Source organism: Ranitomeya imitator, chromosome 1 (genome assembly GCF_032444005.1).
Source record: "Ranitomeya imitator isolate aRanImi1 chromosome 1, aRanImi1.pri, whole genome shotgun sequence".
Taxonomy (NCBI): Eukaryota; Metazoa; Chordata; class Amphibia; order Anura; family Dendrobatidae; genus Ranitomeya; species Ranitomeya imitator.
Genome location: NC_091282.1, coordinates 953,203,394 through 953,224,521, shown reverse-complemented (window position 1 = coordinate 953,224,521; position 21,128 = coordinate 953,203,394). Strand labels below are relative to the sequence as shown.

At 41.9% G+C, this 21,128-nt stretch overlaps 1 protein-coding gene across 2 annotated transcripts in view; it reads left to right on the top strand.

Moving 5' to 3' along the window:
* TBCK (TBC1 domain containing kinase) overlaps positions 1-21,128 on the top strand; it is a 494,232-nt gene that overhangs the window by 112,943 nt on the left and 360,161 nt on the right. For both annotated transcript variants that reach the window (XM_069743716.1, XM_069743717.1), the window contains exons 6-11: positions 13-154; positions 11,126-11,186; positions 12,579-12,640; positions 13,209-13,270; positions 19,810-19,958; positions 20,046-20,181. In XM_069743716.1, the coding sequence (XP_069599817.1) occupies positions 13-154; positions 11,126-11,186; positions 12,579-12,640; positions 13,209-13,270; positions 19,810-19,958; positions 20,046-20,181 (612 nt within the window). The remainder of the gene's footprint in view (positions 1-12; positions 155-11,125; positions 11,187-12,578; positions 12,641-13,208; positions 13,271-19,809; positions 19,959-20,045; positions 20,182-21,128) is intronic.

The window sequence follows — 21,128 nt, the reverse complement described above, 5'->3', positions numbered from 1 at the left end:
CTTTCTCTTTAGATGCCCCTCTTATTTGGCTCCGGAAGTAATCGCCTTGGGAATAAATAAACCAAAAGATCCCACTCAGTGTGAGAGACCTCTGCCTTCAGGACCCAAGTCAGATGTGTGGTCGTTGGGGGTGATTTTATTTGAACTATGTATGGTATGTGAAGTCTAACTTGTATGTTTCTGATACTCTGAGGTATATTCGTTTTATATAATGGCAGTTTGTTAGTAATTTGGTTAAAATGTGGTTTTCCTACTAATCAGATTTATCACTTATCCACAGAATAGAGGATCCATTTCTCATGTCTGTGACCTCTACATGTTGCAGTTGAACAAAGTGACATGATAACATTCATTGACTGTCTATATGGGACTGCAGAAATGGCTGAGTACAGCACAGAGCAGAAATATATATATATATATATATATATATATATATATATACCGTATATACTCGAGTATAAGCCGACCCCCCTAATTTTGCCACAGAAAACTGGGAAAACTTATTGACTCGAGTATAAGCCTAGGGTGGAAATGCAGCATTTACCGGTGAATTTCAAAAATAAAAATAGATCATTATTTCCCCATAGCTGTGCCATATAGTGCTCTGCACCGTTCATATTGCCCCATAGATGCTGCACAGATGCCCCATACAGTGCTCTGCACCGTTCATATTGCCCCATAGATGCTGCACAGATGCCCCATACAGTGCTCTGCACCGTTCATATTGCCCCATAGATGCTGCACAGATGCCCCATATAGTGCTCTGCACCGTTCATATTGCCCCATAGATGCTGCACAGATGCCCCACAGTGCTCTGCACCGTTCATATTGCCCCATAGATGCTGCACAGATGCCCCATATAGTGCTGTGTGCCGTTCATATTGCCCCATAGATGCTGCACAGATGCCCCATATAGTGCTGTGTGCCGTTCATATTGCCCCATAGATGCTGCACAGATGCCCCATATGGTGCTGTGTGCCGTTCATACTGCCCCATAGATGCTGCACATAAATCTGTGCCGCTGCTGCAATAAAACAAAAAAAAAAAGCCATACTCACCTCTCTTGATTGCAGCTCCCGGTGTCCGGTCCCAGCGTCTCTCCGCTCTGACTGATCAGGCAGAGGGCGCCGCGCACACTATATGCGTCATCGCGCCCTCTGACCTGAACAGTCAGAGCGCAGATAGACGCCGGGAAGATGGAGCGGCGCCCGGCGGCTGGAACGTGGACAGGTAAATATAACATACTTACCTAGTCCTAGCGATCCTGGCGCTCCCTGCCTTCCTCCCCGTCTTCTGTGCTGCAGCCTCTTCCTGTCAGCGGTCACCGGCACCGCTGATTAGAGAAATGAATAGGCGGCTCCACCCCTATGGGAGGTGGAGCCGCCTATTCATTTCTCTAATGAGCGGTCCCACGTGACCGCTGAAGAGGGGAAGAAGCTGCAGCACAGAAGACCGTGGGACGGCAGGGACAGCGCGAGGATCGCTGGGACTAGGTAAGTATGCCTCAGCGCCCTCTCCCCCTCACCCGCCGACCCCACCGCTACCGTGACTCGAGTATAAGCCGAGAGGGGCACTTTCAGCCCAAAAATTTGGGCTGAAAATCTCGGCTTAAACTCGAGTATATACGGTATATATGTACAGTATATATTACAGTATGTACAGTTAGGTCGAGAAATATTTCTAGAGTGACACAAGTTTAGGCATTTTAGCTGTTTACCAAAACATATTAATGATCCAAGTTACATAATTAATATGCGTTTAGAGTGCAGATTCTCAGCTTTAATTTGAGGGTATTCACATCCTAATTCAAATAAGGGTTTAGGAATTACAGCTCTTTAATATGTAGCTTCCTCTTTTTAAAGGGACCAAAATTAATTAGACAATTATGTCAAAAGCTTTTTAATGGGATACATTGGCTATTCCCTTGTTAATATATCATCATTTAAGCAGGTAAAAGTCTGGTGATGATTCCAGGTGTGATATTTGCGCTTGAAATCTGTTACTGTGAACACACAACATGCAGTTAAAGGACCTCTCAATTGAAGAGAAACAGACCATTATGAGGCTAAGAAAAAGAAGAAATCCATCAGAGAGATAGCAGAAATGTTTGGAGTGGTGAAATCAACAGTTTTTTGTCCATTTTGCAAAAAAATAAAGCAGTGCAATGGTGAGCTTGGGAACTCAAAAAGGCCTGGATGTCCACTGGAGACAACAGTGATGGATGATCTCAGAATTCTTTCCATGGTGAAGAAAAACCCCTTCACAACATGCAGTGAAGAACATTCTTTAGTAAGGTGTTTCGTTATCTAAGTCTACTGTAGTAAGTAGACTTCATGAGAGCTAATACAGAGAGTTCACCACAAGGTGCAAACCATTAATTAGCCTTAAAAATAGAAAGGCCAGATTAGACTTCGCCAAAAAAAAAATCTAAAGATGTCAGCCCAGTTCTGGAAAACCATTCTTTGGACCGATTAAATGAAGATCAACCTGTACCACAATTATGGGAAGAAGTAAGTATGGAGTATCCTTGGAACGACTCATGATCTAAAGCACACAACACTGTAAAGCATGGTGGAGGCAGTGTGATGTCATGGGCATGCATGGCTTCCAGTGGAACTGGGTCACTAGTGTTTATTGATAATATGATGTGACTGAAGACATTATCGGGCCGGATTAATTCTAAAGTGTACATGGCTATACTTTCTTCTCAGATTCAACCAAATGCAGCAAAGTAGATTGGAAGGCGCTTCACAGTACTGATGGACAATGACTAAAAACATATGCAGTAGCAACCCAGGAGTTTTTTAATGCAAAGAAGTGGAATATTCTTCAATGGCGGAGTCAATCACGAGAGGCATGAAGACCCACAAGCAAGCAACAACTGAAGTCAGCTGCAGTAAAGGCCTAGCAAAGCATCACAAAGGAGGAAACCCAGCATTTGGTGACATCCCTGACTCCCATACTGCAAGCAGTCATTACCCTCAAAGGATTCTCTACAAAGTATTAGAAATGAACATTTTGTTTATGGTGAAGCTAATTTGTACAATTACTTCTGAACAACTGATATGAGGAGGCTTTGTAGAAAAATGTTTACAATTCCTAAACGTTTCACAGGATGTTTTAGTTCAACTCATTTATTTAAACCTGAAAGTTTACACTTCAATTGCATCTCATTTGTTTCAGATTAATTAAAGATGAAGATTCTGTGCATGTATATTTTGCGGGTTTTGGCTCTCTGGTAGCTGCTTGGATACGCACAGGCAAAAATGTAAAGTAAAACAGTATTTCTTGAGCACAAATGAATAACAAAACAGTCTTTTCTTTTGGGTAAGGCAAAACAAATCAGACAGTCACACCAATTTGCTGTCAGATGCACTTCTCAAACTCTAACATAGACTATCCACCATGATCATTTTTTCTCTGCCTCAGCACAACCGCATTTATTGAGCTAACCCAGCTGCCTGTTATTAGGCCTGTTAGTCCCGGAATAGACTTTGGGAGCGACCGTTCCCACCCAGGCTCTCTTTGCTCCTTAATCTCATACCCAAAAGCCAGTCAAAATAAAACCATCTCAGTAACCTGTTGTTACTGATGTACTTTTTCCTCGGACTTATGTCACCGAATCCAGCCACCTTATTAACACATACAGTTCTGATTATCGTTATTGGCACCCATGAAGTTTAAGTAGATAATGTGGAATACCTCCTGAAAAAAATGAATCAATTGAAACAGTTATTTTGTATAGGGCACTCATGTTAAATACAAAAGAGCAAACGATAAATGCTAATATAAAACTAAAACAAAGGGAGGGAAAAATAGAAAAACCTAAAGCTTGCTGAGAAACACTGGTATTGCACCCTTTACATTAAATTAGTATGGAAACACATTTTCACTCACCTGTGGTAAATCACTAGTGAGAATCACCTGTGATTAACCCCTTACCGACCTCCGCCGTACTATTACTGCAGAGGTCAGATCCCCTGCTTTGATGTGGGCTCCGGCGGTGAGCGCACCTCAAAGCCGGGACATGTCAGCTGTTTTGAACAGCTGACATGTGCCCGCAATAGCGGCGGGTGAAATAACGATTCACCCGCCGCTATTAGCTAGTTAAATGCGGCTGTCAAATGCTGACAGCAGCATTTAACCGACGCTTCCAGCCATCGGGCCGGAAATGATCGCATCGCCGACCCCCGTCACATGATCGGGTCTCCTTGAGACCTCTATGGTTGCTGATGCCAGCTTGCTGTGAGCGCCACCCTGTGATCGGCGCTCATAGCAAGCCTTTAATTCAGCTACATAGGAGCGATCTGATGATCGCTGCTATGTAGCAGAGGCGATCAGGCTATGCCAGCTTCTAGCCTCCCATTGAGGCTATTGAAGCATGGCAAAAGTAAAAAAAAATGTGAAAAAAAAAAAAATATAAAAGTTCAAATCACCCCCCTTTCACCCCATTCAAAATAAAACAATAAAAAAATATCACACCTACACATATTTGGTATCGCCGCGTTCAGAATCGCCCGATCTATCAATAGAAAAAAAAGGATTAACCTGATCGCTAAGCAGCCCAGCGAGAAAAAAAATCGAAACGCCAGAATTACGTTATTTTTGGTCGCCGTGACATTGCATTAAAATGTAATAACGGGCGATCAAAAGAAAGTATCTGCACAAAAATGGTATCATTAACCCCTCTGTGACCTTAGACGTACTATCCCGTCGAGGTGCCCTGGGCTTATCTGACCCTGGACGGGATAGTACGTCATAGCGATCGGCAGCGCTCACGGGGGGAGCGCCGCCGATCGCGGCCGGGTGTCAGCTGCTTATCGCAGCTGACATCCGGCACTATGTGCCAGGAGCGGTCACGGACCGCTCCCGGCACATTAACCCCCGGCACACCGCGATCAAAGATGATCGCGATGTGCCGGCGGTACAGGGAAGCACCGCGCAGGGAGGGGGCTCCCTGCGGGCTTCCCTGAGCCCCCCGCAGCAACGCGATGTGATCGCGTTGCTGCGAGGGTCTTACCTCCTTCCCTCCCTGCTCCAGGCCCGGATCCAAGATGGCCACGGATCCGGGTCCTGCAGGGAAGGGAGGTGGCTTCACAGAGCCTGCTCAGAGCAGGCACTGTGAAGCCTGCAGCGCTGCATGTCAGATCAGTGATCTGACAGAGTGCTGTGCACACTGTCAGATCACTGATCTGTGATGTCCCCCCCTGGGACAAAGTAAAAAAGTTAAAAAAAAAAATTTCCAAATGTGTAAAAAAAAATAAAAAAAAATATTCCTAAATAATGAAAAAAAAAAAATATTATTCCCATAAATACATTTCTTCATCTAAATAAAAAAAAAAAAACAATAAAAGTGCACATATTTAGTATCGCCGCGTCCGTAACGACCCGACCTATAAAACTGGCCCACTAGTTATCCCCTTCAGTAAACACCGTAAGAAAAAAAAAAAAAAACGAGGCAAAAAACAACGCTTTATTATCATACCGCCGAACAAAAAGTGGAATAACACGCGATCAAAAAGACAGATATAAATAACCATGGTACCACTGAAAACGTCATCTTGTCCCACAAAAAACGAGCCGCCATACAGCATCATCAGCGAAAAAAATAAAAAAGTTATAGTCCTCAGAATAAAGCGATGCAAAAATAATTATTTTTTCTGTAAAATAGTTTTTATCGTATAAAAGCGCCAAAACATAAAAAAATGATATAAATGAGGTGTCGCTGTAATCGTACTGACTCGAAGAATAAAACTGCTTTATCAATTTTACCAAACGCGAAACGGTATAAACGCCTCCCCCAAAAGAAATTCATGAATAGCTGGTTTTTGGTCATTCTTCCTCACAAAAATCGGAATAAAAAGCGATCAAAAAATGTCACGTGCCCGAAAATGTTACCAATAAAAACGTCAACTCGTCCCGCAAAAAACAAGACCTCACATGACTCTGTGGACCAAAATATGGAAAAATTATAGCTCTCAAAATGTGGTAACGCAAAAAATATTTTTTGCAATAAAAAGCGTCTTTCAGTGTGTGACGGCTGCCAATCATAAAAATCCGCAAAAAAACTCGCTATAAAAGTAAATCAAACCCCCCTTCATCACCCCTTTAGTTATGGAAAAATAAAAAAAAATGTATTTATTTCCATTTTCCCATTAGGGCTAAGGTTAGGGCTAGGGTTAGGATTAGGGCTAGGGTTAGGGCTAGGGTTAGGGCTAGGGTTAGGGCTAGGTTTAGGGCTAGGGTTAGGGCTAGAGTTAGGGCTAGGATTAGGGTTAGGGCTAGGGTTAGGGCTAGGGTTAGGGTTGGGGCTACAGTTATAGTTGGGGCTAAAGTTAGGGTTAGGGTTTAGATTACATTTACAGTTGGGAATAGGGTTGGGATTAGGGTTAGGGGTGTGTCAGGGTTAGAGGTGTGGTTAGGGTTACCGTTGGAATTAGGGTTAGGGGTGTGTTTGGATTAGGGTTTCAGTTATAATTGGGGGGTTTACACTATTTAGGCACATCAGGGGCTCTCCAAACACGACATGGCGTCCGATCTCAATTCCAGCCAATTCTGCGTTGAAAAAGTAAAACAGTGCTCCTTCCCTTCCGAGCTCTCCCGTGTGCCCAAACAGGGGTTTACCCCAACATATGCAGTATCAGCGTACTCAGGACAAATAGGACAACAACTTTTGTGGTCCAATTTCTCCTGTTACCCTTGGGAAAATACAAAACTGGGGGCTAAAAAATAATTTTTGTGGGAAAAAAAAAGATTTTTTATTTTCACTGCTCTGCGTTATAAACTGTAGTGAAACACTTGGGGGTTCAAAGTTCTCACAACACATCTAGATAGGTTCATTGAGGGGTCTAGTTTCCAATATGGGGTCACTTGTGGGGGGTTTCTACTGTTTAGGTACATTAGGGGCTCTGCAAATGCAATGTGACGCCTGCAGACCAATCCATCTAAGTCTGCATTCCAAATGATGCTCCTTCCCTTCCGAGCCCTCCCATGCGCCCAAACGGTGGTTCCCCCCCACATATCGGGTATCAGCGTACTCAGGACAAATTGGTCAACAACATTTAGGGTCCAATTTCTCCTGCTACCCTTGGAAAAATACAAAACTGGGGGCTAAAATATAATTTTTGTGGAAAAAAAAATATTTTTTATTTGCACGGCTCTGCGTTGTATGAGTTCCTTAGGGGGTCTACTTTCCAAAATGGTGTCACTTGTGGGGGTTTCTACTGTTTAGGTACATTAGGGGCTCTGCAAACGCAATGTGACGCCTGCAGACCATTCCATCTAAGTCTGCATTCCAAATGGCGCTCCTTCCCTTCCGAGCCCTCCCATGCGCCCAAATGGTGGTTCCCCCGCCACATATGGGGTATCAGCGTACTCAGGACAAATTGGACAACAACTTTTGGGGTCCAATTTCTCCTGTTACCCTAGGGAAAATACAAAACTGGGGGCTAAAAAATAATTTTTGTGGGAAAAAATTATTTGTTTTATTTTTATGGCTCTGCATTATAAACTTCTGTGAAGCACTTGGTGGGTCAAAGTGCTCACCACACCTCTAGATAAGTTCCTTAGGGGGTCTACTTTCCAAAATGGTGTCACTTGTGGGGGGTTTCAATGTTTAGGCACATCAGTGGCTCTCCAAATGCAATATGGCGTCCCATCTCAATTCCTGTCAATTTTGGCATGAAAAGTCAAACGGTGCTCCTTCCCTTCCGAGCTCTACCATGTGCCCAAACAGTGGTTTACCCCCACATATGGGGTATCAGCGTACTCAGAACAAATTGTACAACAAGTTTTGAGGTCCAATTTCTTCTCTAACCCTTGGAAAATTATAAAATTGGGGGCAAAAATATAATTTTTGTGAAAAAATATGATTTTTTATTTTTACGGTTCTGCGTTATAAACTTCTGTGAAGCACTTGGTGGGTCAAAGTGCTCACCACACCTCTAGATAAGTTCCTTAGGGGGTCTACTTTCCAAAATGGTGTCACTTGTGGGGGGTTTCAATGTTTAGGCACATCACTGGCTCTCCAAACGCAACATGGCGTCCCATCTCAATTCCTGTCAATTTTGCATTGAAAAGTCAAACGGCGCTCCTTCCCTTCCGAGCTCTCCCATGCGCCCAAACAGTGGTTTACTGCCACATATGGGGTATCAGCGTACTCAGGACAAATTGGACAACAACTTTTGAGGTCCAATTTCTTCTCTTACCCTTGGAAAAATAAAAAATTGGGGGCAAAAATATAATTTTTGTGAAAAAATATGATTTTTTATTTTTACGGTTCTGCATTATAAACTTCTGTGAAGCAGTTGGTGGGTCAAAGTGCTCACCACACCTCTAGATAAGTTCCTTAGGGGGTCTACTTTCCAAAATGGTGTCACTTGTGGGGGGTTTCAATGTTTAGGCACATCAGTGGCTCTCCAAACGCAACATGGCGTCCCATCTCAATTCCTGTCAATTTTGCATTGAAAAGTCAAACGGCGCTCCTTCCCTTCCGAGCTCTCCCATGCGCCCAAACAGTGGTTTACTGTCACATATGGGGTATCAACGTACTCAGGACAAATTGGACAACAACTTTTGGGGTCCATTTTCTCCTGTTACCCTTGGTAAAATAAAACAAATTGGAGCTGAAGTAAATTTTTTGTGAAAAAAAGTTAAATGTTCATTTTTATTTAAACATTCCAAAAATTCCTATTAAACACCTGAAGGGTTAATAAACTTCTTGAATGTGGTTTTGAGCACCTTGAGGGGTGCAGTTTTTAGAATGGTGTCACCCTTGGGTATTTTCTATCATTTAGACCCCTCAAAATGACTTCAAATGAGATGTGGTCCCTAAAAAAGAAATGGTGTTGTAAAAATGAGAAATTGCTGGTCAACTTTTAACCCTTATAACTCCCTAACAAAAAAAAAATTTGGTTCCAAAATTCTGCTGATGTAAAGTAGACATGTGGGAAATGTTACTTATTAAGTATTTTGTGTGATATATCTCTGTAATTTAATTGCATAAAAATTCAAAGTTTGAAAATTGCGAAATTTTCAAAATTTTCGCCAAATTTCCGTTTTTTTCACAAATAAACGCAGGTACTATCAAATAAATTTTACCACTATGATGAAGTACAATATGTCACGAGAAAACACTGTCAGAATCACTGGGATCCGTTGAAGCGTTCCAGAGTTATAACCTCATAAAGGGACAGTGGTCAGAATTGTAAAAATTGGCCTGGTCATTGACGTGCAAACCACCCTTGGGGGTAAAGGGGTTAAAAACACCAGCTTGGCATGCAAATAGTAAGCCCTCACCCGACCCCAGATCACGAAAAATGGAGATGCTACGGGTATCGCAAAATTGCACATTTTTTTTTTTTTTTTTTAGCAAAGTTAGGAATTTTTTTTATACCACTTAAATAAAACGTAACCTAGACATGATTGGTGTCTATGAACTCATAATGACCTGGAGAATCAAAATGGCAGGTCAGTTTTAGCATTTAGTGAACCTAGCAGAAAAGCCAAACAAAAAACAAGTGTGGGATTGCACTTTTTCTGCAGTTTCACCGCACTTGGAATTTTTTTTCCCGTTTTCTAGTACACAACATGCTAAAACTAATGATGTCGTTGAAAAGTGCAACTTGTCCCGCAAAAAACAAGCCCTCACATGGCCATATGGAAAAATAAAAAGTTATGGTTCTGGGAAGGAGGGTAGTAAAAAACGAGAACGCAAAAACGGAAAAGGGCAAGGTCGTGAAGGGGTTAATTGTCGGTGCCCATGTGACATGAATTACTCACTGAATGATGACTTCAGTGTTTTAGAAAGCCACATGGTAGGCCCTATTCATTTGTCACAATGGTGAAGACAAAGGAGCTGTCAGAGGACATCAGAACTGCTATTATTAGCAAACCCAAGGCTTCCAAAGGCTATAAGGCCATCTAAAAATACCTTGGTATCCCAGTTTCAACAATGCGCAATGTTATTAAGAAGTTTGCCAAGCATGGTATCGTCAATAACCTTCCTGGACCTGGGGGAAAGAGGAAAATCGATGCAATGTGTTCGAAGGCTGGTGCGAATGGTGAAAAAACCACCACATGAAACATCCAAATACGTGGAGGCCGACCTGGAACAGTCTGGGGTCATGGTTTCAACAAGTACCATTCGCCACACACTAAACCAAGCAGAGCTTTATGGGCAAAGGCCAAGGAAAAAAACATTGTTGAAGAAAAGACATAAAAAGGAATGACTGATCTTTGCCAAAGAATACCATGACAAACCATAAGCCTTCTGGGAAAGTGTTGTGTGGACAGATGAAATAAAAATCGAGCTTTGTGGCAATGCAAAGCAATAGTTTGTTTACAGATGGTGCAATGTAGCTTATAAGGAATAGAACACCCTACCAACAGTTAAGCATGGTGGAGGATCCATAATGTTGGATTGCTTTGCTGCGTCTGGTACTGGAGGCCTTGACCGTATCACAGGAATTGTGAAATCAGAGAATTATTAAGAGATTTTAGAGCGAAATGTCCTACCCAGTGTAAGAAAACTTAGTTTAAGTCTAAGATCATGGGTCCTCCAGCAAGACCTAAAGCACACATCCAAAAGTACACAGGAATGGTTGAAAAAAAAAATGGACTGTTTTAAAATGGTCAGCAATGAGTCCTGACTTCAATGCCATTGAAAATCTTTAGGGTGAGCTGAAATCTGCCATTGGGAAAAAGAACCCTGCAAAGCTTGAACAAACTGCAAAGGAAGAGTGGAAGAAAATTCTAGCTGAAAATGCAAGAAGCTTATTTATGGCTGCAAGAAGCGTTTGGAGGCTGTCATCAATGCCGCAGGGTGTGCAACCAAGTATTAGTCAGGGGTGCCTTTATTGCTGCACATGCTGTTTAATCTGTTTCTTCTTTGAAACTGCAACAAGTAAGTTGAAAAACAATGTTTAATTGTTGTATTACTTTGGACCACTACCGTAATTAAAAATCCGGAGGATATAACTCTGGTACATTTACAATTATTTCTGAAGATATTGTACAGTCTGAAAAGAATGAAGAGGTGCCAATAATGGTGAGCAGCACTGTACCTGCCATCCAGGACCTTACCTCCTGCTTTCTTTCTCTCTCTCATGTATTTCTTTATTTTCAGGGAAGGACGTTATTTCAAAGTCTGGACATATCAGAGAAACTAAAAGTAATGCTTGAATTGGGTATGTAGCAATTCTGAAAATTCACATATTATATTGAACGTGTTTATTTTTTGATACAGATAGATTAAACATTCTGTGTCGCCTAATAGTATAATATATCTATAAAGATAAATGTTATACCGCTACTCAGTCCTCTGTATTCTTGGTATCCCCTTCCACAATCCACACATGTACACAGAGATTACTATCAGGCACAACTGAGGAGGACAGGTGGAGGTGGCGGACCTACTGAGATCATAAATAGTAGCCTGATCAGCTGTGATAAGAAGAACTTATAGTTTATTATATATTTATGTATCAGTCTAAACTGGGCGTGGCTACACATGGCAGTAGGTGGGTCACTTGCTGTAGGCAGCCATTTTGTAGCCTGAGTTACTGTGAGACAAGGACCACTTGTGCTGGGCTTGTGAATTTATCATTTTGACCAGCAGCACCTGAAGTCACATGCTTCAGAGGAAGTTACAGTATTGTACCAACAGTTATCATTTCTGTATCTGGATTTAAATAAACCAAGTCTTGAATTGTATCCACGCTGTGGTTCTACATTCAAGGCTATGGATGCTGAGTTTGAGCTGTTTGCTCCTCATCTTGGATACAGGGATAGGGGGAATAATCCTACAGCATCTTATCAGTCAGCTACACCTCCATTTGCCTTATGTGGAGACAGAACAGAGGGTGCACACAGTGAGAAATGCTTATAATAAAGACGGAAAAACTACTAAAAATGCAAATCGGTCCTATTATGGCCAGAAATAGTGTTATTGCTCATGTATGCATAAGATTCTAAAATCTAGCCTGAAACTGCAGGTAGACTTGACAAGATGATGGCAATTACAAGACACACCTTTTGACAAAATGTATTTTCTCTTGAACAGCTGCTATCAAAATTTCTGCTTCGGATTCCCTGTAGTTATCCCTAAACCACTGCCATCCTTTTTTATAGTCCTCCTTGAGCCTCCACTGTGCTTCACTGTAGTCATCACCGAGCCACCGCCATGCTTCTTTGTAGGCAGAGTGTTGAGACTGTCAGAAACATAAAACAATGTAAACATGATGAAAGGAGCCAAGGTGGTCTAATCCTATCATAATTGGTGACTTTCTGACTGTCATTGACCACAGCACATTCTCTGCTGCATTTTTATTAATGTTTTGTTTGTTAATATACCATGACCATCCGGTGTGAGAGTATAAAGCTACAAATGCCATCTTGTCTGCAGGAAGCCTTGATCTACATTTAATCATATGTTTGTTTTGCTGCTTGCAGATTTCCATTCCGGCTGTATTTAGCTTTCCAGCCCTCGCCATGTATTTCCCAGCGTGCCATTTTTATGTGGTTTCAAGTGCTTGTGTGTACGGCTCAGGCCTCATTTTCTTGTTATTTTGTTCCCTCAGGCTGTGTTGATGACATTGTGACCGTGCTCGCTGAAGAACATGGATGTGTGGAAGTGATAAAGGTGTGTGAAGCGCTTTGCTATTCCCAGGAAATTGCTGCTAGAGCTAGTGACATGCATTTTAAGCGGCGACTGGTAGCGTTATTCCCTGTAGGTGGCGCTGTAGAGCAGGTGACGGTCCATGTAATCAATTCTAGCAGGGAGCATTTCGAATCGTGTGTAACAAGAGCGGAATTGGATTCATCCCGTCTCTGTAGCTGTGTGTAGATGCTTGTTACAATGCTGGTGCCACCGCAGGGTCTTGTAATGATGCTGCACATTCATTCCGAATAATACTGGATTGTGCTGCTGTGTAAGTGTATATAAACTATATTATATGTTCTTTTGTAAGGATACCAACCAGGACATGACCTTCATTCTTAAGAGATAGGGAATCTGTAACTTCTGGACCTGGTTATGTAAAGTAGCTTGATTCTAGAATATCCTCCACTGGTTATATGTTTTCTATATTCTTAAATTGGATAATTAAACAGACTAATACTGTTTTTTTTATTGTTATTATTATTATTACTCCTATTGTTGTTGCTATTATTATTACCACAACTATCTTCACTCTTGTTATTATTTCAAGAACCTTCCAGGAAATCTCCTAACGTTATTGAGAAAGTGCCTTACTTATCATCCTTCCAAAAGGTGAGTGCGTTGCAGGCTATAGAGAGATTCAACTTTTTAATAGTAAACCCCCCCCCCCCCAAACTCCAATACGTATGGAGGGGCCTCCCAATTTTTCTTACAACAAATGATGCCAGGGAGACACGCATCAGTTGGAATTTCAATGGCCCGCTTTTCTTTTTAGTCTCTCATTAATACTCGACCGAGCCGCTGTATACAGGAAAGTTAGGAGACAAATGTTCGGCTGGCAGCTATCTCGTGTATGGCCATCTGAAAGGGAACCCGTCGCCAGGTGCATCATCTTGAGAGCAGCATCATGTAGTGGCAGAGACCCTGATTCCAGCATGGTATCACCTTCTGGGTTTTGCTATCATGGAGATACCTTTAAAGATGACAAGCATATTGCAACAATCAACTACTAGGTAAACAAAAAAAAGACATGCAAAAGTGGCACGCAGCAGAATTCCATTACAAACAGCATAAAATGTACAACAGGCAGGACGACAGGTGCAGTGAGGGAGGTCGGATTTGCACTGGTCTGTGTTTTATCTGGCCAGTATTCGACATCATCATGTAAGTAAGTGCACACATACTAAGTGTATAAGGCTGCCGTCACACTAGCAGTATTTGGTCAGTATTTTACATCAGTATCTGTAAGCCAAAACCAGGAGTGGAACAATTAGAGGAAAAGTATAATAGAAACATATGCACCACTTCTGTATTTAACACCCACTCCTGGTTTTGGCTTACAAATACTGATGTAAAATACTGACCAAATATTGATAGTGTGACGGCAGCCTAAGGAGCGACATGTCAGCCATGCAGGGCAGGGAGGAGCCTTTGGGAACATGCCTTGGGCAAGCCATCTCAGACTCGCAGGGCCCTATCCATTATTCCACTTGCACCTGTTTTTGGGGTTCTTCACCTGTTTACCTTTTGCAGCGAATTCTTTTAATTTGCACCTTTTTTTAAAGTCGGTTTATGTGTTCAGCTCATTTTTTCTTGTGTTCGCTATTTTGGGCTATTGTTTACAGATGTGTTTGCTTATTCATCAATTGCCACTTTTAGCTCTTCACCACTTTGGGATTTTCCATTTTTGCGCTTTTGTTTTTTTATCCCCTTTTTCCCTTTTGTTTTTTTATCCCCTTTTTCCCAGAGCTATACCTTTTATATTTTCCCATCAATATGGCCTTTTAAGAGATTGTTTTTTGCGGGACGAGTTGTACTTTTGAATGACACCATTGATTTTACCATATAGTGTGCTGGAAAACAGGGAAAAAATCCAAGTGCTGTAAAATTGCAAAAAAGTGCAATTTTACATTTTTTTTTTTTTAACCATGTTCACTAAATGCTTAAACTGACCTGCCATTATGATTCCACAGGTCATTACTAGTTTACAGATACCAAACATGTACAAGTGGTAAAAATAAAATCCAAAGTTTGTAAATAAAAATAAATGGCACCATTTTCCAAGACCCATAGCGTCTTCACTTTTCGGGTTCTGGGTGAGGGCTTATTTTTTGCTTGCTGAGCTGACATTTTTATTGATACCATTTTGAGCTAGATAGGATGTTTTAATATCCTGTTATTGCATTTTATCGCAATGTTGCGGTGACGTAACTCTGTCTCTTTGATTTTTTTCTTGTTATGCCGTTTACCTATCGGATTAATTCTTTTTATACTTTGATAGATCGAGCTATTCTGAACTCGGTGATAGCAAACATGTGTATTTTTTTTTATTATTATTGTTTTATTTTTAATGGGGCGAAAGTGTGGTGATTTGAACCTTTACATTTTTAAATATTTTTTTATTTTTACTTGCTTCAATAGTCTCTTTAGCAGACTTGAAGCTGCTATCATCTGATCACTTGTGCCCTGCCATGTGTAGCATAAATGATCATCTGCTATGAACACCCACCACAGGACGGCACTTATAGCAGATATGCACTGACAACCACGGGGTTCTCTTGCAGAACCCAACCCATCAGCGCCCTGCGATCATGTGACTGGTGCACTGATGGGCGTGGTTTGTGACACACTTCCAGCTTGCTCATGTTAAATGCCGCTGACAGAGATGGGCATTTAACATGTTAACAGTAAGGGGTAGATCACGATTACTCCCGCATCTGTTAGCGGCACATGACAGTTGATCGGATCAGCTGCCATGTGCCTGAATAATTGCAGACTCCGGAAAGAGAAGGAGGTGAACTATGTCGTATTCGGCTCCCTGGAACTTTTCAACCTTTTCACACATATCATCCTTCAAACATAAATATACCAAAAGTAAATTTTTGGTGAAGAATCAACAACAAGTGGAAAACAATTGTGAAGTTGAACGAAATTTATTGGTTCTTTTAAATTTTTATAGAAATTCAAAAACTGAAAAGTGGGGCGTGCAATATTATTCGGCCTCTTTACTTTCAGTGCAGCAAACTCCCTCCAGAAGTTCATTGTGGGTCTTTGAATGATCCAATGTTGTCCTAAATGCCTAATGATGATAAATATAATCCACCTGTGTGTAATCAAGTCTCCATGTAAATGCACCTGCTCTGTGATAGTCTCAGGGTTCTGTTTGAAGCACAGAGAGCATCATGAAGACCAAGGAACACAACAGGCAGGTCCGTGATACTATTGTGGAGAAGTTTAAAGCCGGATTTGGATGCAAAATGATTTCCAAAACTTTAAACATCCCAAGGAGCACTGTGCAAGCGATCATATTGAAATGGAAGGAGTATCATACCACTGCAAATCTACCAAGACCCGGCCGTCCCTCTAAACTTTCATCTCAGACAAGGAGAAGACTTATCTGAGATGCAGCCAAGAGGCCCATGATCACTCTGGATGAACTGCAGAGATCTACAGCTGAGGTGGGACAGTCTGTCCATAGGAAAACAATCAGTCATACACAGCACAAATCTTGCCTTTATTAAAGAGTGGCAAGAAGAAAGCCATTTCTCAAAGATATCCATAAAAAGTGTCATTTAAAGTTTGCAGCAAGCCACCTGGGAGACACGCCAAACATGTGGAAGAAGGTGCTCCGGTCAGGTGAAACCAAAATCGAACTTTTTAGCAACAATGACACATGATATGTTTGACGTAAAGGCAACACAGCTCATCACCCTGAACACACCATCTCCACTGTCAAACATGTTGGTGTCAGCATCATGGTTTGGGCCTGCTTTTCTTCAGCAGGGACAGGGAAGATGGTTAAAATTGATGGGAAGATGGATGGAGCCAAATACAGGACCATTCTTGAAGAAAACCTGTTGGAGTCTGCAAAAGACCTGAGACTGGGAGGAAGATTTGTCTTCCAACAAGACAATGATCCCAAACATGAAGCAAAATCTACAATGGAATGGTTCACACATAAACGTATCCAGATGTTAGAATGGCCAAGTCAAAGTCCAGACCTCAATCCAATCGAGAATCTGTGGAAAGAGCCGAAAACTGCTGTTCACAAACGATCTCCATCAAACCTCAGACTAGGTTCACACTGCGTTGTGTGAACCCGCTTAATGGACTACGTTACACCGCGGCATAACGCGGTGTAACGTAATCCGTTAACACCGCCATTGCTTGTAATGACGAACGCATCGCTGGCGCACACCCACATTGGGCGTGTGCTAGCAATGTGCCGTTATTTGAGTGATGGACCTCGAACGCTGCTTGCAGCGTTCGCTCTCCGTTCCTCGCTAGCACAGATCGGGCATCTGCGCTAGCAGGATCGGCAAACGCAATCCCTTTTGGGACATTGTGTTAGCGCAGTCCGTTAGCATATGCGCTAAACGGACTGCCCTAACGCAATGTGAACCTAGCCTCACTGAGCTCGAGCTGTTTGCCAAGGAAGAATGGGCAAGAATTTCAGTCTCTCAGTGTACAAAACTGATAGAGACATGCCCCAAGCGACTCGCAGCAAAAGGTGGCGCAACTAAGTATTAAGTTAAAGGGGCTGAATAATATTGCACGCCCCACTTTTCAGTTTTAGAATTACCACAAAAATTTAAAATAACCAATACATTTTGTTCAACTTCACAATTGTGTTCCTCTTGTTGATTCTTCACCAAAAAGTTACATTTCATATCTTTATGTGTGAAGCATGATATGTGTGGAAAGGTTGAAAAGTTCCAGGGAGCCGAATACTTTCGCAACGCACTGTAGGTATATCATTGGTCATAAAGGAGTTAAAACCTGCAAAATTAATGACTCTTAGGCTGTGTGCACACGATGCGGAATTTGTGCGGATCCACAGCGGATTTTTCCGCGCAGAAATGCTGCAGTTCCGCACAGTGATTTACAGTACAATGTAAATGAATAGGGAAAAAAAAAAGCTGTGCTAATGGTGCCGAAAAATCCGCACGAAGTCTGCTGCGGATTGAAAAGAAGTGCATGTCACTTCTTTTGTGCGGAACTGCAGCGTTTCTGCACCCCTCCATTATAGAAATCCGCAGTGGTAAAAAAAACGCACAAAAACCGCATTAATTCTGCATAAAATTCGTGGCAAATACGCACCTGCGGATTCTGCCCTGAGATGCGGATTTTGTGTGGAAAATTCTGCACCCCAATCCGCAACGTGTGCACATAGCCTTAGGTTGCGTTACAACAGCGAGCTTTTTGTGTGTTTTTGATGTTGCAGGTTTTCTGCAAACAATCAAGTAAAATATTTTTTTCCAAAATATGCACCATAAAAACTTCACTAAAAACTCATCATAGGAACGTAACCTTAAAGTTATGTCTTCTCTGAAATGGTGCTTTGTTTCAGAATAAATGATGCCCAGCTGAAATAGCGCAGCCAGTGCCCAATTTTTGTTGTCTATTGTTGGGCAGTCTGAATCAACTGACAGTTTCCTTTTACAAGGTGTATGCCCATTGGAATAGTGCCACATTTATGTTGTCTTGGAAAAATCTTTATGTAGTAACACTGAATATGCCCCAGATGAAGCACAAAGTGAAATCAAAGCCTGGTTTGCCATTCGAATGCCACTAGGTTTTATTGTGAAACTTTTATCAGTTGTGAGTGTATGAAATGACAACTTCTCACTTCTCCTATTGCTTTACCCAGTAGCGGATGGTCGCTCTATGCTCGATACCTTTTATGCATCTCTGGAACCTCAATGTGGATTTGTAGGAATACAGTTAGGAAAAAACATACATCTTGTCGCTCCACTAAGATGGAGATTGCCTGGCTCATTGCTTTCTTTAGAAAATGGCGTGTCTTGTTTTTTTTCTTTCTTATGTATGGCCAGCAAATGGCAAACATGGAATCCTAAATAAGGCCTCAGATGGGAATACCTCATTAACCCTAGAAGCCCCTATACACAGAAAAAATGGGCTATACCCTACAATTTTGTTGGCACCAGACTGATGTGTGCACGGGCCTTCTGATTAGGCCTCTTTCACACTTCAGTTATTTGGCGTCAGTCACTACCGACATAGTGACGGATTGACGGATCCGTCACAATTGTTGTAAAAACGGTTCTAACGGATCCGTTTTTTTGACGGATCCGTTACTTGGGGGTTGTCTGGGAAAAGTATCTTCTTTTTGGAGCATGCGCAATTGAAAAACCGGATTGGGGCGACGGATCCGCCGAAAAAACGGTTTCTGCAGATCCGTCGCCCATAGGCGCCCATTCTATGGAACGGCGGACGCGACGGATCCGTCGCGATCCGCCATTTCGACGTTGACAAAAAACGTTTCAATGTCCGTCTATTTTCAGAAAACGTCCGCCAAATTTCGACGGATCCGTCGCATTGCGGATGGAACGGACGATCATCCGTCACAATCCATGCTTAGGAGACCGACCACCGCTGTTAGACAGCAGAACATGTCCAGTGCTTACAAGTTTTTCTACTGCACGTATAAGCAGTGTTTTGGAGCTTACAAGCTAGACAGCAGCGGTGGTCGGTCTCCTGGACAATGAGCCATAAATAAAGAAAAGTGTTACAATCTCCAGAATTGCTGCAAATTTTAATACACTGCCTGTAAATTGCAAAAGTGCTATTTTTACAAAATCAATCTGACAATATTCATCCATGAAAATGATAATAACCCTTTAACTAACAACGAAAAAATGTTTTGGATACAGTCAGGAGGATAAATACTGGTAGTAATAATGTTATACAGCATAAGTCATGTTCAAAGCAAATGTATGTCAGGCCATTAGGTAGCACATGATGAGCATCTACATGTAACCTTTAACAAGTAAGTGAAAGAAAATACAAACATAATGAAGAGAATAATAAATAATAAAATAAGAAATAAGGTAATAAGAGACAAGGCATGGAGACCCCCCCACCTCTCCTTGGGAAATGTGGAGACCAGGTATCCAACTTATTGCGGCCATACGTACGGCAATAATCCACATTAGTTTCTGTGTTACTAGATAAAGTTAACGGCATTGATTCTTCCATTTCCATAGGCTGCATATGTCTTTTGAAATAATTCCTTGTTTTTATATTTTCCCCCTATCATTATACGTCAAGGTGTATACAGTGGGGTTAGTTTGTTTTTTGGTGATGATGCTTACTTAATGTTAGCAGTGTTTTACTACTATTCCTTGTAGGCCCACTGCTTCAACTTTGCTTTCTGATGGCGTGTTCAGTGAAATCTCCCCTACCTACGTGCCCTTCCACAAACCTGCTAGTCTGTTCTCATCTGTTTTGAGATGTGCTGACCTTTATCTGCCTGAGGACATCAGTCTCCTGTGCAAAGGTACTATGATGATTTAGAAAATCAAGGTCATACCGTATTTGATTAACTAGCCACACATATTCAATTCTTATCATCCCGTCATTTTAGATGAAGGTGACTTTCTGTCAGAGAGATCCATTGAGGAAGTGTACCACCTCTGGTGCTTGGCAGGGGGAGATCTGGAAAAAGAATTGGTCAGTAAAGGAATCATAAGGTCAAAGGCACCGATTTGTACATTACCAAAGTAAGTGGAAATACTTCCCTAACTGCACATACGGTATATCATCTCCCGTACTACCTCCTCATCCCACCCTCTCTCTGTTGGTGTCCCTCAAGGGTCTGCTCCAGGCCTTTTACTCTTCTCCATTTATACCTTTCCTCTGTGACAACTCGTAAAATCATATGGCTTCTAGTATCACCTATATGCTGACGACACTCAGATCTACCTCTCTGGCTCAGACGTCATCTCTCTGCCGTCCAGTATACCAGAGTGCCATATATTTGGCCATATCCTCCTTCTCATCACGCTTCCTAAAACTCAACTTGGACAAAACCAAACTAATAATCTTTCCTAAACCCACACACCCGTCCTATCTATTACTATAAATTACATCACACTTTCCCCTCTGTCCGAAGTCCTCAGCCTGGGTGTAACCCATGACTTTGCACTGTTCTTTAAACCACACATCCAAGTCCTTACCACTTCCTGCTAACTCAAACATTTCCAGAATCCATCCTCAATCCTGAATCTAACAAAAGTTAGAGTTTGCCCTCATCATCTCTTGCCTAGAGTACTGCAATATCTTCCTTTGTGGCCTATCGACAAACACTTTAACAACTTTCCAGTCCATCCTTAACTCCTTCGCCAGATTAATCCACCTCTCCTCTCGCTACTCCACTGACTTTCCCCTCTGCTAATCCATCAATTCTACAACAAAACCAGTTTAAATGACTATTATTGACTTACAAAGCTGTCTATAATCTATCTCCGCCATACATCTCCAAACTCATCTCCCAATGCTCCCCAAAGTGTTATCTCCCATTCTCATAAGACCTCCTTGTCTCCTCACCCTTGTGCTTTCCTCACTTAATTGCCTCCAATATTTTTCCTCAACATCCCCTATTCTCTGCCATTCATTGCTTCCTCACATATGATTGTCTTCCACAATTGAAATCTTCATCTGTAACCTG